General features: G+C 35.7%; 1 protein-coding gene across 14 annotated transcripts in view; it reads left to right on the top strand.

The window, feature by feature from the left end:
* Positions 1–8,942, top strand: part of LOC121869632 (KICSTOR complex protein SZT2-like) — a 90,074-nt gene extending 81,132 nt beyond the window's left edge. For all 14 annotated transcript variants that reach the window (XM_042371125.1, XM_042371122.1, XM_042371132.1 and 11 more), the window contains 10 exons: positions 1,978–2,194; positions 3,230–3,360; positions 4,075–4,268; positions 4,532–4,638; positions 5,002–5,125; positions 5,671–5,802; positions 6,083–6,155; positions 6,768–6,934; positions 7,299–7,404; positions 8,524–8,942. In XM_042371125.1, coding sequence (XP_042227059.1) covers positions 1,978–2,194; positions 3,230–3,360; positions 4,075–4,268; positions 4,532–4,638; positions 5,002–5,125; positions 5,671–5,802; positions 6,083–6,155; positions 6,768–6,934; positions 7,299–7,404; positions 8,524–8,655 — 1,383 coding nt within the window. In that variant the 3' untranslated portion in view covers positions 8,656–8,942. The remainder of the gene's footprint in view (positions 1–1,977; positions 2,195–3,229; positions 3,361–4,074; positions 4,269–4,531; positions 4,639–5,001; positions 5,126–5,670; positions 5,803–6,082; positions 6,156–6,767; positions 6,935–7,298; positions 7,405–8,523) is intronic.
* The last annotated feature ends 9,939 nt before the right edge of the window (positions 8,943–18,881 follow it).

The following is an 18,881-nucleotide window of genomic DNA, read 5'->3' as shown; positions in this document are numbered from 1 at the left end:
TTTTGTCATGGTGATAAATATAAGTATGGTTCAGTAAAGTCACTGGGCTAACTAGGCCAGCATGGATGACCTTGCTAACCACTACAGCTCATATGGTTATAAGACTTAAAAATGTTCAGCTTGATACTCAGGTAAAATACTTCAAGACTCTAGTATTTACAGTGGAGATTTTCAGACTTAAAATAGATTAAATTGAATGAGGTTACAGTATTTAGTTTGGGAGAATTTAAGAACTGAAGGCTCCTCCTCCATTGATCACTTCAAAGCATGTGGCTTACTTCTCCTCTACTCTAAGCCAAAATAATTCAGGCTTATCCATGCTTAAGAACATATCCATATAAAGGACTATGTACAGGACAGGACAGTTGTTTATCTTGATACTTCACTGACCCTCCCCCCTTGTGTTCCCTCCAGGCTGGGGTAAATTGTTAGTTAGGATATTGGTTCAGTATAGCAGGTGAGGAACACAGTATTTTCACCTGTGTTTACTCTCACATATGCTTAAAATTGGCCTTAGATCAGTTGATAATAAGACTGTAAGTTGCATTCTTTGTTTTTGTGACTTATTTCCTTAGTGGATAATGGTACAATATGTGAAATGATGTGTTTATGGGTGCTGTTTTAGCTCTTGCCTTCAAACAAGTTGATTTATGTATGAACAAAGGGAACATATGTGATATTTTGAAAGTCTCCCATGTTATAAATAAACCAGCTTATGAGGTACCATATATATTGATGTTTGTGGTGATTGGGGATATACTGTACTATACTTCCTGTACTATATTAGGTTATTATATATGATTTTGGTTTTGGGATTATACTTGACCCTTTCATTGTGTATTATGTCCAAAGAGCGTACCGCCTCATGCGCATTTGTTTGGCCAAAGTCACCCCAATATATGTCATAAGATTAACTTAACACTTTTAGTAACGTTTAGATAAATATGCCTAGATACTCAATCAATTAATAAAGTCCTTGTACATGTTAATAAAGGTGTAATGGCTCAAGATATAGCATATGCGAGGATTGAAAAATTTGTCACGAATTACCAGATCCTTGATGGCAGTTTAGAGCACTTTAAAGACACCACGATGAAAGGGTTAAAAATACACATTAGCGGAACTTGAAATCGGTGTCACTTGTAGATATAAAAAACAAACTAACATAATCCGACGCCTGTAAATAAACGCGTCATAATCCTGATCACTCCTGAGAAAGCTTTGTTTGGTATTGGTGTTGATTAAGTCTGTTTTGGGAAGTTTGTGGTTTATTTTAAGTGATAATTTTGCTTTTTTTTTCCCCTAAGTGCAGGACTTTGTGGAACTGCTACACTTGTATAAATTTTAATGATTCTTGGTTATCTGAGCTGTTTACTGGAGATGCACTTCTGTTTTTTTTTCCCAGTCTCTTCTTCTTCTTCTTTCCCCAGTCTCTTCTTCTTCTTCTTTCCCCAGTCTCTTCTTCTTCTTCTTTCCCCAGTCTCTTCTTCTTCTTCTTTCCCCAGTCTCTTCTTCTTCTTCTTTCCCCAGCCTCTTCTTCTTCTTCTTTCCCCAGTCTCTTCTTCTTCTTCTTTCCCCAGTCTCTTCTTCTTTCCCCAGTCTTCTTCTTTCCCCAACCACTTCTTTTCCCTCTCCTCTCTCTTCTACTTCTCCTACTCCTCTCTTTTCTTCTTCTTCCCCTCTCCTCTCTTCTTCCTCCTCCTCTCTTCCACTTCTTGCCCCTATCCTCTCTCTTCTTGTTCCTCCTCTTCTTCCTCTCCACTATCCCTTATAAATATGCATCCAATCATAAACATTCAAGTGAAGAGACTTTAGAAGGAATGAATGAAAATGTCAGAACAAAATAAATTACAATACATCCTAAAAGAGTCTGCAAAAGATAGATTGACTGTGACGGCTTGAGAGATAAGTTGGATGTGAATAGAGATTGAGAACTAATACCTACTTTTTTCTTCCTCTGGTATTTTTTTTTTATAGTTCGCCATCAATTCCTTCCTGGATAAGGTAGATGACATCAAGGTATTACTACACATGCATTCTTTCACGTACGACTTCCACCTGCGAGCTCTGTGTGCTTACGTTGCCGGTCGTCAGCTTCTGTTCACCCCCGGCTACCACCTCTCGTCGTGCCTCTCTGACTTCATCAAGTACTACAACAAGGGACCAAACTTTGCTAGAAATCTTATTCATACAGGTAATGTTTATTTTGGGCCGGATTCTAGATTTACCATTTATCCTTATGTTATTTTGTTGATTTTCTATTTTTTTTTTACATTTACATCACATTTGATTTTTTTTAATGATTACTGAATAAGTTTGTGAACCATAATGCAGTTGTACAGTGATAAAGAGATAAATATGGTTGTAAGTGTGTATGCGTGTGGGTCAAGAAGCATGCATATAGCGAGGAGATTCAGTGGCAGCGACCATTACTAACACACTGCCAGATATACAAGAATTTGAGAACTGACTAAAAATAGACAATCCAGAAATTAGAAATATCAACTTTGTTCCTCCACCTTTGAGTTCCTTTTTTGAACCAATATCTGTACCTTATTGACCATCAGTTCATAGATAGTCATTCTAATACCTTACTCACCTATATTTATTTGTAGTCACTCCTGCATCCATTCACCACAATAATTTAACCTTTACTCGTTAATGTCCCGGTAACTCTCCTTCCTTTAAGTAGATGATGCTGGAGGTGATAAGGTATCTATTGTATTTTATTTGATGTATAGGTAACACGAGGATGTAGTTTTGATGAGTTAAAGTAGTGAAGTAATACACTAAGACGCTAACAGCAAGGTAAAGTCAACATTATTGGTGACAGGTTTAGGTATATTTTGTCTGGTGATAAACCCGGAGTTTGGTGATATAAATAACCGAAACAGTAAACCCTCTATTAGCACACTACAGTATGTGGAGAGGAATGTTCGTTATATTGAGGGTCTGTTAGATATTAAACCTCTATCTAACAGACAGACACTATGGAGGAGTCGGTCCATTATATCGAGGTTTCACTGTACCTGACACATATACAGAAATTCTGTCTGTAATACAAATATAATTATGTCTTTAAATGTAGAATTATAGGATGATAACTGTTATAATAGCCAATTATACTAAAGTTCTCCCTTAAGGTAATTCACAAATACTGTTAATGAAAAAAATATATATTCACAACTCTTATTGAAATGTTTTAATAAATATTGTATGTTACGTACAGGGAAGTTAACTATAGAAGACACAGGAACCCCAGGAGAGCAGCTGTATAACTATCTTCTAGCTCGTGAGAAACAGTACAGAATGAGAGTATTGCGTATGACTCCAGTTATCCACGACCCTGATGCTCTGATGGTAATGATACAGTCTTGTCAATCTTTCTCATTGAGTTACTGATTCTCTATAATTGTAAGCTGCTATATTGGTTAAATAAATGGCCTTGTGAATAATGTATAGACAGTATACACAAAATCCCAGTTTATTTACCAAGTTCAGAGATAGGAAACTGGAGAACAGTATTACACTCACCAAGTCCTCTTTCATGTCACAACCTCATCCCTGAAAGGCCGCCAAATATTCAAGGCCTCATGATCAGTGGCCTTTGTAGTGTAAACTGGTTGTGTTAAGATGAAGCCTTTTACAGTTATTTGAGATATTTAAGCCTTGGAGGCTCCTTGATCTGATTTGTTATTAAAAATTCATGATATTTGGCTGAAGGTGATCTAAAGCCCTCACAGCATCTGCCAGGCCTGATGCTGAGAGTCTTATTCTTATCTGAGAACTTCAGGCTCAGTTGTATGCTGTGGAGACATCACAAGTTATGTTTTGTTTCGTTAAATAGTGACCTTTGCTTCAATATGAAATTAGTTCTCTTACCCCTTAATGTGTAGTGTCATTTAGCAGTTCTATTTGTTTTTCTTAGTAATTTCTCTAATTACTTTTAACAATTAGATTGATAGCCATTGAACACTTATTGTTCTCTGTTGTAAAATATAAAACAATATTAAATGATATTTATGCATTAGAGAATAACTTACTCAGGTTAAAGTTATTCTATATTCTTTACAGCAATATACGGAGTTCATTCTGGTCCACACCAAGACCTGTCGGGTGCACTACAAGGATGGCAATGACCAGAGAGTGTCAGATGAGTATGATGTAACCTTGCTGGTCTCCCACAACACAAGTGCAGATATCGAGCTGGAATCCTTGCACCCTAACATCCTGCATCTCAACTTTTACGTTATTTTAACTAGCACACGGTAAGATGATTATGTCACCTTGGTAAGAATCACTCTGAGGATATTTACATTAATCTTTCTGTTACTTACTTCTCTATTAACTATTAAGAGATGTCATTAGTATAAAATTATTATGATTCCAGGAAAGAAAAATGAGTTTTGATAAGGTCTTATGATAAAATATGTAATCCTGGTCAAATCTAGCCAAGGATCATAAAAATTCTTGTCAATGAAGATTAATTCATGGCTTCTGGACTTACTTTCTCTTCCTCGTCTTATCACAGGGAAGTGTACCCAAATCGTATTCTAGAGAAGAAGATGGGAAGGTTCCGCACTGTCTCCACGGCACCGTTCGTAGGAAAACATTGGACCTCTTCTTCCACCCATCCAGGTAAGGTCTCAGATACTTTTGGAGCTCCTTCCTCTTCTTCATTACAACAAGATGGTACATGTAGAGTATCCTGATATTTAAATCTCATTACTACACCTCTCCCCCCATTGCCACTTAATCACAAAGCATTCCTCATTTTATAGGCTGGGTGCTATGTACCTTGGTCAAGTAATCAGTTTATGTCCCACTGATGATATTTTTGAACTCTTATGTTTATACCTTGGTCTTCTGTTAATGGTATCCAGAAACAGATGCCTTAAAACATCATAAATTAGTTTTCAAAATGGCCATAAATCAAAGGTTCTAACAGTTGTAAAATCATGTCTTTTATATCATTAAGTTGAGTGTAATTTGTTTCAACAGATGGTAGTGATCAGAGTGGATCAGCTACTCCTCCTGCTGCTGCGGCTGAGGAAAATCCACAACAAACTCCTTCAGCTGGGAATGATGTGCCACCACCACCTGTCAAGTCTTATATTGGCATCAGGTAACCTTTTCCATATGGGGACACTTCTCTTTCAACTTAATGGGACATGTGACCGTAAACTGAAGAAGCAAGCTATATTGAATACTGTATGGTAATCCCTCATTAATGTATTAATCCTTACTTTATGGCTTTACAATATGTGCAGTTAATGTATTACCTTTTGTTTTTTATATTTTGTTATTTTGGAAATGAAATCTTTGACTCATGCATGTTGAGTGTGTCCAGTGACTGCCCTTGAAACAGTAGAGTGTGTGTGTGTGTGTGTGTGTTTGTTGTGTGCGTGCGTGTGTGTGTGTGTCAAGATGTCTCAGTGGATCAAGGGGTTGGATGTGCTACTGATAGGTGTGAAAAAGTGACAGGGATAAACCAGATAGAAATCTTTGAGTTGTCTTGTGGAAAATAATAAAATAAATACAGTAATTAAATATTTCACTCCTACGTTGGGAATTTTAAATTTTATTGTTAAATTATTGTTGTGTTGCGATCATTATTTTTATAGTTACAAGTATATTTTGATCACTTAAATGAGTTACTCTGTGGGTTAGGTCAGAGAGTGTGAACTACCTCGGCTACTACACCGTGTACGAGGAGACCATGCAGAGGACACTAGAGGCCCAGGCAGAAGAGGCCAGGACTCGCATTCATCACATCTTCAACCAGGCCAAGATACACTGCAGGTAAGATATGCTCAATCTTTACAAAATGTTGTATTCTTTAATGAAAATGTCAACTATTGTGTGTGTGTTAGTCTGTACAATGATTTATATGTGTTATACTGTACCTTGTATAGCTACCCTGAGACTCTCCCTGTGGTAATGTTTATATAGGTGACTGAGGCCAGGCCATATTGTATCTTGAAGTGGGAACCTGCAGCCAGTAGGATCAGCACAGTCAACCCTCTGACACTGTGTATAATTCATAGTGTTAATTTACTTCTTTTTTTCTTTTTATTTACAGACGAGACTCGTTATGGCAGCGTCTAACAGCCAGCCTCCGGGAAGAAGAGAGGCAGAAATTATCAAGAGAACAGGTCTGGTATTTCAAGGTTGACTTTATGAATCTTGAAGGAAAAAAGCTCTTGAAGTAGTGAATTTGTTGCCTGGATCTTATTTATTGTTAGTGAAGAGCTTGGGGTTAAAAGGTTATGGGATGTTACAGGAGCTTGGATGATTGAAGAGAGATAGTATGTTTGCACTGTTCCAACCACCCATTGATCCTGCAGTGTAATGAAAAAGAGTTGGTAAGACTGGACAAAACAGAGAAGAATTTTTTATTTAATTATTCTGATTTTTTGGGGGGGAGGGGGATTAATTACTTATATTTGTCAATAGTACACAGCCCTGTACTTGTAAGACAGTTATGGAAGAATAATGTCAGTATTTGTATGGCAACCCAATAATGTTTAGAGTGGACGACTCTTGTTGTCAAGGCTCAGACGTGAAGATGGCACTTCGATTGATTGATTGTTTCCTAAGCATATTATAAACCATGTAGGATTAATAATATTTAATTGCTTGACTCTTACTTACTGTGTTTTCTGTCTCTCTAGATCATCTCATGTTAACAGATAGAGAGCATTTTAATAATTTATTCATTTTATAATATTTCAGCAATTTATTCCATCATGGGGTATCTTTTTCAGGTACTTGGTGGTTTAAGCTTCATAGAGTTAAGTGAACTTCTGACCCTGGTGAGAGTGGAGCCTCTGAGTTCTGTCGACCCACAACTGTTGCCGCTCCTGTCTAAACCCTTGCTCTGGTACCAAGGTCTGACGAGGGTACTACAATCCAAGTATCAGGAACGCCACAGGTACGCTGAACTATGTCTTTATTGCAGTCGTTTTAGCCGTAGGTGCTGTATACTGTCTCGTGAAATATAAAGTATCCGTCACTTCTCTTTGTTTTGTTTTTTTACGAACACATACCGAACTTCACATTAATTAGCGACTTCCTGTAGTTAATGTATGAGTAGACGACAGGATGCTACTCTACTAAAGGGTTTCATCATCAGTAAGCACAGTCAATACTTTGTTTGTAAGGTAAGTGTTCAGCTGAATAACTAAGAAAAGCTAAAATTTTCTTGGATTGCAGACAGATACAGTTACAGTAATTAAACGTTTCACATGTTTATATGCCTGTCATTATGTGTAATTTATTTAATTTTTTTTAATTAGGAGTTTAACATCCAGTGATGGTAATATTCAGCACGTTGTGGTACTCAGCTCTACCTGTCCTGACGCCTTCATGATGCTCTCCATAAACCTGCACCACCAGAAAGCAGTAAGTCTTTATAATGACTGCTATAAATTCTGCTTTTCTCACCGTTCACTAACCATGGGCCTACAGTCTTAAGCTTTGAGAACTATTTCTGCCCAAATCTTGACAGTTTTGATGTTGTTCAAAATAGGTACAGTACTCCTCAACATGCTGTTTGGGGATCTGGGGTAAAAAAGGTTAATCTTTGTCCTACTGACATTTGGAAAAACTTTAATTAATTTTGCAGCTCAAAGTACTCAAGTCCTGTAATCTTTTTAAGTTGATTGTTGGTGTTTTTGTGTATTTACTAAATTAATTAAACATGTTACACTACAATACTGCTCAATTCCAAGTTAATTTTTGTTTTTGTTTTGGCCAGTACAGGTGTGTACTGTATTGTCAAAATTTAGATTGTTCAAAATTTCAATACAAGTATATTTTACCTCACTATACATTACTTTGCTATATGGTCTGCCTTTACTGTACACTGTTCATGACTTGGAGAAAAAATTTGGCAGTGGTGGACTACTTTGGGTAACGTTGGAATATTGAACAACTGGTGAATTCCCCTGCTGCGTCCCCTCCCCAGCTTCAGTTTAAGCATCACCACCACATTCACTTGATTTCATCAGTTTACTGAGAATAAAACCTTAACAAAACTCTTTAACATTAGGTCTGTGATAAACTTGTGTTCATTATATTCTACTCTGTCTTGATTCACTCGACGTCACAATTTTCAAGATCGTACGTCTGACATATAGCAACGTATACAATACTTGGTATAGGTACAGTACTCTTATATTAGTGATTTTAAGTACTAGTGTATAGTAAAATATATTATTCATTAATAAATTAGCTCACCTGAGATATTTAAGAACAGTATCAGATCTTTATAGGAATATCTGTGTTAACATCCTCTGTGGTTATGACAACTCAGGTTTTCCTCATGATAACTTAAAATAGGAATGGTATACTCAAAGTTTTATTTAGAACGATCATTACCTTTACTGAGTAGATATTAAGCAAAGATACAGTAAGTCTCATGTGGTGCCATGATCACAAAGGTGGTGCTTAACCTAAATTTAAATGCTAGAAATTATGTGACCCTTATCATCTACAGTATACACATTGTTCTATTTACAGGAATTATGCTGTGTTAACAAGCAACTGAAGGGTGAGGGAACAGTGCAGAAGTTTTCTGACAGTCGCATTCAAGCGCTCATACAGGACTTTGTCAATGCGTGTTGTTTCCATCTATGGTGTGGACTCTTATAGTTGTGAACCATTCCCTCTAAAGGTAGTTTTATCACCAACCTCTGTGCTGACTTGTGATTTTCCTGATATTATATCTTCAGTAAGTGTTCAGTGATTTTGAAAAATTATCTATTTCTGAAAATTTGTATTTGTTCAGGAAGAAAATATTGTGCTTAGTTGTGATGGTGATATAGCAGTCAAAGTTTGCAGATCATACAGTTCAAAAACACTAGTCACTTGTAATACATATCTGTTTACAAACAGTAAAAGACAAGATATTTTTACATATAAAAAGGAGAGAGTAAGTAGTTTCTATTTAATTTGTACCTGTGATATCAAATGAAGCAATACCATGATGGATTTCAAACTTGCCATTGCCTAATTAGACTTAGCACTTTATTAGAAAAGCTTCATAGTAATATGAAAATTAAACTTGCAAGTTTAACCCAAACTCTTTGATGAACTTCTTCTTTTGTACATTTTGCTATCTACTGGCCTCATTCATTAAGTGTACAGTACAGTGGTCCCTCAATTAACGAAATTTTGCTTAACGAATTAGCTCCCATAAGGATTTTCAGTCCCATTAACAAATAAAACTTCGATTAACGAAAGACTAACAAAAAACACGCCTTGGAGTGCGCATCAGCTGATTGGCTAGTCCGCCAATACAGTAATTGGTTCTGTGTTTACATTCGTTTCCAGTGGAGTAAATATCAAGCAAGTTATGCTTTTGAATATTTTTGCATTTTTTATACTGAAATTATTGGTCATTCTGAAATTTAGTTAACATATTGATAATATATACAGTACAGGGAACAGATTTTGTGCACCCTTCAGCTGATCGAATCACCCACCAACGCTTCTCAGTTTAACTTTGTTTACAGTGGAGTGAACATCCAGTTTGTTGGTCTCTTGAATATTTTTGCATTTTTACATTAAAATTATTGGTCATTCTGAAATTTAGTTCACATATTGATAATATACAGTGCAGAAATTATTATGAAACATGAAGATGGCATTAGAACCAATGCACTCTGTAAAGAATATGGCATGTCATCTTCGACTGCCTCTACAATCAGCTGTTTGATTTGTAAACAAAGCTGCCGGGAGTACTACATACACACCTCAAAGTAAGTTAAAATCTAGTATTCTATTGTTTTTTATTTATTATTATACAGTATACTGTACAGTACAGTACTGTACAGTATTTAGTTTATATTTAATGTTTTGTTAATTCTATTACCTGTATACAGTACGTACTTTGTATGTATACTGTACTTTTTCTGTGAGTTGGAACCAATTACCCAATATCCCATTGAAATAATAGACTCAGTTAACAAAATTTTCGGTTAACAAAAGACTCTGTAGAACCAATTGTGTTCGTTAATCGAGGGACCACTGTACTGTACAGGGAAAGTGAGGCTGTGGAGAACATTCAAGTACGAGATGTTTACAGGTACTTCAGTACAGCTGGTAGAGACATCTTCAGAAACAAAAAGTGAAAGTACTGTACTGTATCAAACTAACTATACAGTAGTCTGTTCACTCAAACTTTGCAACTGAGGCCTAGGGTCATTTGTAACAAGGCAGCTGATTGGCTGGTGGACAGACACGCCAAGTGCCACTACATTTGTTTATTATTTAATATATCATATTTATATTCTGATATTTTAAAGGGTAAGAGCTTTTCAGTGTTGATCTCTGATAATTTCCACACTCCTGGAGGTAAAAATTGGCTTGTGAATCTCTGGTAACATAAATATTATAAAAAGAACACGAACATGATGATGAAGTTTAGCAACGTAAACTCCCTCACTGCAGGATGGAGGATGTTGCTGAAATTTTGTAAGATTTTCTTGTTTACAAGCTAATTTTTACCTCTGGAAGTGCAGAAATTATCAGAGATCAATGCAGAAAGGTTATTATCTCTTAAAATATTAGACTATAAATACAATAGATTAATGCACTAAAGAATTGTAGTGGCTTTTAGCATGTCTGCCTGTCAGCTAATCAGCTGCATTACAAGAAACTGTCCCTAGACCTCAGTTTAAAGTGTGAGTGACCAGACTATAGATCCCTTACTGAAGACTATTGATTATCAGGTCAATATCTGGCTTGTAATCTAATTTATTATATCTAGGGAACTGTCTGTCAGTTGTACTAAGCTGTCAGTACTTAACATGTGTGCTTGTAACCTTCGTCTTTCCTGTACAGTACACTCAACTGAAGTTGAAGTCCAATGGACTTGAAGGTCTAACTTAACATTTGAAATATCTCTCAATGAGGGTTTTATTACAAGAGTAAGAATTGAATTTTTACAAATTATGTGAAACCTTAGTTGTCTTTTGCTATTATTGTATTTCGTTACAAGTATTATTGAAACCATTAATTGTACATTCATGAAAGCTCAAACAAATCAACAAGATCAGATTATGTATACTGTAATGCTAATGCAGTTCTGTTATTTATGCCCTTATGCCTCACCTATCCTTTTAGTTCTTGCCTGAAATTGGCCAACAATTTTTGTAAAAGACAACTGACTTGTATACTTTTCTTTAAGTGAATCATAACACTGATGGCTGTCTCTGCTGGTATGATATCAGTAGTCAAAGATTAAAGGAGGTATCACAGTCTTGCACTAAGTTTTAGGTCCTCTGTTCCATCATCTGAGGTACTGTACTAGACTAATGTTATGGTAGCACAGACTCCAAGAGCTGTGTACTCTACATGCTAAGTTTAGGATATGTTAGCACCATTTGATGCATTTGTTGTTAATATTAGTGGAATTTATGAATAGGTACCGTAGTATGCATTACTTTACTTACCAAGAGGTGGAATGACACATTCCTAGAGATGAGAAATGTTAGCTGGTGCAGGTCCTTGACATTACACTGACCAACCCAACACTTACACTCCTATCATCCTACTTACTACACCCAGATGTTATTTCATTTGGGCCCAATAAGCTGGGAATTCCCAAATTTTTCAGTTTTATCAAATTAAAGTTAAATGTAGAGTACAATTTTAATAATTGTTTGGGGGAAAATATGAAGATTTACAATTACAAAAAATGTGTTAAGACATTTAGCCAAAATATAAAATTTGGTCATGAGCAGGAAAGAAAGCTGTTAAAGACTATAATTTATTCGTTGATGTAAACCTTTTCTCCATTGTTGGCTGTTCCCTTCATTTAGACAGAGACAATGAATGACAGTGAAGGAGGGATGAGTGTGTGTGTTGTCTTACTGCCATCCACCCTATACTCTACCACCATAGAAGACAAGAAGCAAATTATAAAACGAAAGAATTAATAGCTTTCTTTTGATAAAATTACACGTATTCTTGACAGATGAATGTCCAACACCTCATTGACTTTAGCATTAATTCAGAAGTAATATTTATATACTGTATATACTTTAATATTGGACTATATTAATCCCCATAAAGGATGCTGTTTGTTAATCACTTTTGACAGCATATTTATTCTTGTATATTAAAATTCCCTTTTTTAGTTTGGAAGACATTTTAAGTAAGTCCTGGTTTTGTTGATCATAATTCCCCCATAATAATCTTACAAAGAGACATTAAAATGACCAGTATTATCACATATTCTCACTTTATTATTACATGATACAAATTCAGATTCTCAAGAGTAGAAGGAAAAAGTAGACCACAAACAGCTCTTTTTGAACAGGTATAGATTTCCTGCCTGACCATCAAGCTTTTTAGCAAGTTGCCAAATGATAGATTATATTATATACATCTATGAGCTTGCCAGGCTTGTCAAGAGCTTAAACTCCTTATAACTTTTTGTTTTTATCTAACGAGGATTCTATTTTCAATAAATTTTGAAGACAAAATATTAATTGAAATACCCCACCAAAGGCAGTGTTAACTGATGTTTACATTACGTTCTGTGATAAATATTAGATGCATTGCAGGTAATTATGTGTAGACGCTGTGATACATTGTAGCGTATTTAGTGTTTGTCATGATTTTTTAACTCATTGCTCACTCTGTATGACTGCATTAGAAGCCCAGTTATACTGTAGTTACATAACTAGCACATGAACATGCATTACTGCACTCTTGGAATGAGTCGCAGCAGTGTTAATGACGAGCTTGTAAATGAAACCACATTGATAGTTCAAGTATACTGTACATTATCTCCATTACCCTCTGGCTGCCTCCTCCAGTAAGTGTACAGGGAAGCTTAAGGCTGCCGGGACACAGTCTCAGATGTATACAGAGAACTCGGTGTCACAACCAGATATGAGGAATTTAGATTTTATGCTACCGTCACTCTTTAAAATTTTTATTTTTCTGAATGAAGACTGATTTTGTAATTATATAGTTCTGGAAGACTATATACTGTACAGGGTATATCCAATTAATTTTGCACTCGGTGAACATGGTCTTAGGCATCTCAATTTAGTTTACATTACAGTGCTGTGCAATTGAAAAAAATTCACCACTCTCTCCCCAACATGATGAATATGTTTGACTTTGCAGTTTGGTAGGAATATATAATATCCAAAACTTGATTTTCTCACAAGATATAAAAAATACAAGCACTATTTTATCTTACGTGTTGTTTTCCAAGAACTTAATCCTTCAGTTCGATTAGGATAAACTAATACATTAAAATTAGACGTGTTTCTACAGTAGATTGAGAAGGAGGCAATATGTTTGCAAACAAATGATTTAAGATGTACAGAACCATACAAATACAGTATTCACTTACAAATAAAATTATTTAATCTGAGAGAAATTAAAATATGTAACTATAAAATCTATCAGTGATAGGGGCCGGCTCTCAGGTCCACAGTGGGTGTGCTAAGCTGTCCATGCTCCTACACTTGTGTGTTGTCAATAACCTCTCTCTCTCCTACACTGCTTAAGAGGTCAATGGACATGAGAACTATACTAAAACTAAGTTGATTAATGTGGTTTTATTTATAAGGTAAGACAAATTCTTTTTTCCACATTATAGTTGCTTTGTAGTAATTTCAATAAGTATATTACAATTGTGTATATCAGTAACAGTTGATTATCTTCAGTACAATATGACTGGTAAATCATAAGAGAAATGTATGAAAATTTAAACCATGATTTGTACATATCATTTGGCATTATTTTTGATGGAAATTAATCACAACAAGATGGGCCATTTTTTGTAAACAACTAAGATTTAATGTATTCGTGTTCATGTTAATCCTGAAATACTGTACTTTCTTTGTATTGATAGAGCTTACATAATGACTGCTAACTCTGAAGACCACGTTACTAATGTGCTGTAACCATGTTCTTAGTTTGTTGAGGATGAATTATTTTTGAAGTGACTCTATACCACATTAGGTACTACACAGGTGATAAACACAGCCTTACACTGTACTCTAGTAGCCGACTCAGTTTTGTTTACAGTAATACAGTGTGATATATTAAGCTTCCATAAGTGACATAGGTGATAATTTTCTTAGTTCTGTATATATGTTTCAGCTCCAGGCCTGCTCTGACTGAACACTATAATCATTGGCATATAATAATGGTTTAATTTGTTTTAAACAGTACAATAATGACCGACTGTGGAGGTGTGATATTTATTACAGCAACATACAGTACCACGCTCAAGCTATATTACACAGAAACGCTCGTCATTTTTTACATATAGCATTAATGTATATATATATATATATATATATATATATATATATATATATATATATATATATATATATATATATATATATATATATATATATATATATATATATATATATATATATATATATAATTATATAATATTATGTATATATAAATAAATGTATTCATTAGCTTCTATATTAAACTTTTATGTCAGTAATCCAGACAGGAGTACATGATGATATTACTCAACTTTATATGGGCAAGGGATAGGGAGCCTTGTGGTCATGGATGATGGTTTGAGGTCACCAGACTGAGTGAATTAAAACATTGTAACTGGTGGACGATATTAATCAACACCATTAAAAATATTATATTATATATTTTTATTAAAGTAAAAACATTGATCATATGAACCAAATAAAATACATTAAAATACAAGTTGTTTTCCTCTGTTCCATGATAAATCTCCCTATTGATGGGCCAGGGAGGTAAAAACATGGGTAGCCTGATGGAATTATCCACTGGGGTAATGATGAACACCTGAGAGTCCTTGGGATCATTATGAGAGTAACATTGGGTCATTATGGGTACCCATGACTCACCTGGGATCATTATGAGTACCTATAAGTCAACTGGAATCATTATGAGTCACCTGGGATCATTATGAGTACCTATGAGTCACCTGGGATCATTATGAGTACCTATGAGTCACCTGGGATCTTTATGAGTCACCTGGGATCATTATGAGTACCTATGAGTCACCTGGGATCATTATGAGTACCTATAAGTCACCTGGAATCATTATGAGTCACCTGGGATCATTATGAGTCACCTGGGATCATTATGAGTACCTATGAGTCACCTGGGATCATTATGAGTACCTATAAGTCACCTGGAATCATTATGAGTCACCTGGGATCATTATGAGTCACCTGGAATCATTACGAGCACAATTAAATCCCTCAGACACCAAATTTAAAGGGACAGGTGTGCAAAAGAATTTGGCCTGATGACTCAGTTATATTATTACTTCTGGAATTTGTGGTTTTCATCAAGATAATACAGCAATACTTTATTAAAATACAGGTGTTGAGGTGTTTTTTGAGTAGCTGAAGAATAGATGAAATTGAGGTAAAGTTATGGAGCAGGTTAGTCACACAATGTTAAAATATTACTACGAACATTATTGCTATATCTATCCTTCTTAAGACACAAGTAAAATTTACCTATAACAATTAAAACTAATTTAGTTATCGTAAAATAATATTTAAGTACATTAAATATGATTTTGTTGGTTTATATTGTCTACATTAAAGCAAGAAAAAAAAGATTTAGCGGTTTTGTTCGTGGTAATATTTTAACATGTGCCATTTATCGGCCATCTTGCCAAGTCAGCCACAACAGCTACTAAAATGGCGGAGCAAAGAGGACGCAGGTGAGAAGTTACTCCAACATTTCCTTCGATATTCTTCGTGCCTTAATATCCACATATGTAAAAAACAGCAAAATATACACCATTTAAGCTAATTAATAATATTTTAAGATAATTTAATCATTTTAGGCCGTTTCAGATATAAATGTAGGGTAATAAAATATTGCCTCCCAGGTGGAGCTTCACACATGGCGAGTGTCTTGAGGAAGATTGGTTTGTGTTGTGTTGTCGGGATTCATTTGTGTATTAATATGGTGGCCAGTGATTATGGTGGTGTGAGATAGAGAGCCTTGTAATTATTATGAGGACCTTCATTTCCGTCGGAAATTGTTCGTTTTTTTTTCCACTTTTTGTTGTTGGGGCGGAAAAAAAAATAATGGCTAAGCGAACACAAAATGCACCAAAAAAAAAAAACACTAGAAAAACATAAACCAAACCTAACCTAACTGACTCACCATGTGATGGAATCAGTAATTCTCACCCTATTGGCCTGGTCATTGGAGTTACCACAATGCCTCATATGTTGGTCTGGACATTTATATTCGTTCTTGCACTTAAGACACTTTACTGAGGTCGGGAGAACACCATGAGATCGATAAATTGCTATAATTTCTAAGTTTAAAAAAAAATCGCAATTAACTCCATATAATTGAAGTGACACCCATCGCAGACTTCCATGGTCAGAAATGAATTTGAATTTCGAAATATGAGACCCAAAATAAAATTAGATTTTGATTGGCCCAAAAATACCTCGAATTAAACCAAAAATCATCTTGATTGATTGAAAAAAGAAAAGGGCCTTGATTGGCCGCGTGAACGCATGGGAGGTGAGGTAGACGATAATGGTGGAAGATTAATGGAAGAAAACAGAGAAAATGTTGGATACTCTATCTCCGTTATTATACATTTGTGACGGTAATGCAATAGATGAAAATTATCTTGTAATTAGACGTCTTATATGATACTAGATTAGGGGTAGGAATGTCGGGTGCGAAAATGCAATAATACCAATACAGTATGATATTAGTGTAGAAAAAATTTCAACCAATTCAGACGAGTCCTTCTGGTGGTAGCCGTTATCTACACCTTTACCTTCTGCACCAATACGCTGCCTCGTGGAAGAAGAGAACATTCAAAGTGATACTTTATATTTTTTAATAGATTTTATGCTCGTTATAGCTCATGTTTATTAACTATTTAAAGGTAAGTTACTAGTGAGTTCTGTGACACAAACACCATCAATTCTTCGGCTCTTTCAATCAATTAAATGGTACTATGATTTCAGGCTTGATGATGATGATGTAGGAGATATTGAAGAAGCTGTTGGTGAAAATTTTGAAGTGGCAATAGTGAAATGACCTGGTGAAGTGAGAGGAGATGAACCCTCGTCCTCCCTGTGGTGAGATGACCTGGTGAAGTGAGAGGACATGAACCCTCGTCCTCCCTGTGGTGAGATGACCTGGTGAAGTGAGAGGACATGAACCCTCGTCCTCCCTGTGTCTTCAGTAGGTAAGAGCAACGTGTAAATTATATGTTAACATTTTCTAAATATTTATTATTAGTTTATTACCATGAAATTGGGTAATTTGGTGATGTACTTAATTCAGTGTTTGTGTCTTATATTTAACATAAACCAAACCTAATATATCAAACCTTCTCATACTTGAAGGTAAGGTATTGTAAGATGGTTAGGTTAAGTTTGGTTTGGTTTGGTTGGTATGGCTGGTTAGTTTAAGTTTGGTTGGTTGATGATTCATGGCTTTTAGACAGAGTTGCAAAGTAACAAAATAAATGTTACTTGAGTAATGTACTCGAGTAACATTTTTGGGTGTTTACTTTTTAAAAATTACTCTTTTTTTTTTTTAGCACTTTTACTTAGATATGATTTTTTAATACTTTTATTCCAATAAATTTGAAAAAAAAAATCGCTTCTCGTTACATGTAAACTAATACTGTATTATATTTTTAATTAACTAATTAATTATTAACCATTGTAAAAGTTACGTATGGTGTGAGTGAAGGGTAAGGTGTGCGTAGACACCACACATAAGAACGTAAGAAAATAAGGAGTCTGCAATAGGCCGGTTGGCCTGTGCATGGCAGCTCCTGTTGAGAGTTACTACCACTCTATCATCCATGAATCTATCTAGCCTCCTTTTGAAACTTTCCAGAGTTCCCGCACTTACTACAAAGTTGCTAAGCTTGTTCCACTTGTCCACCACCCTATTTGTGAACCAGTTTCTTCCTATCTCCCTCCTAAACCTAAATTTATCCAACTTGAATCCGTTGCTACGAGTCCTATCCTGCTCGGATATTATAAGAGCTTTATCTATGTCCCCTTTATTGATTCCTTTCACCCACTTAAATACTTCTATCATATCTCCCTGCGCTCTTCGTCTTTCTAGGGAATGCAAGTTAAGTTTCTTTAGCCTATCCTGATATGGAGGTTTCTAAGTCCCGGAATCATTTTTGTCTTTCCTCGCTGCACCGACTCCAGTGAATTTATATCCATTCTATAATAGGGGCACCAGAACTGAACCGCATAATCGAGGTGTGGCCTGACTAGCTCAAGATATAGTTGCAATAAGACCTCTGCACCCTTGTTACTTAAACTTCTAGATATAAAACCCAATACTCTGTTTGCCTTGAATACGGTCACATACCTAGAGGTTTCGTGAGGTAAGGTGAAGTTAAGTCAGGTCAGGTGGCAGTGGCCATGGCAGTGGACTTTCGCTTTGATCTTTTTGTGTCCATCAGACCCTTCACTACCCACCTAACCTAACCTCTTATCCCCCCTCCCTCAGCGAATCCCCTCTCTTCTCCCCCACCTTTCCTTCAGGGACTTTGTCTTCCCATTAGATGTCAGTTCAGTTGCACTTTGCATATACAGGTACTCCCCGACTTACGATGGGGTTAGGGACCGACATCCGGGTCGTAAGTCGGAAATGCTTAAATTACACATAGAAAATCGAAAATGGGTGTCTCTTTTTCTTCTCGGCACCACAAAACACTCACTTTTAAGCTTGCCAGTCATTTTAAAGTGAATTACAGATGAAAATTTTGTCTGTGTACTGACTTTGGGACTCAAAAATACATAATTTGACCAAATTGTGGTACGAATGAGGCAGGTCGTAAGTCGGGGAGTACCTATGTACTATACCTGTCCCCA

Source organism: Homarus americanus, unplaced genomic scaffold (genome assembly GCF_018991925.1).
Source record: "Homarus americanus isolate GMGI-L3 unplaced genomic scaffold, GMGI_Hamer_2.0 scaffold23578, whole genome shotgun sequence".
NCBI lineage: Eukaryota > Metazoa > Arthropoda > Malacostraca > Decapoda > Nephropidae > Homarus > Homarus americanus.
This window is presented reverse-complemented; position numbering and strand designations above follow the sequence as displayed.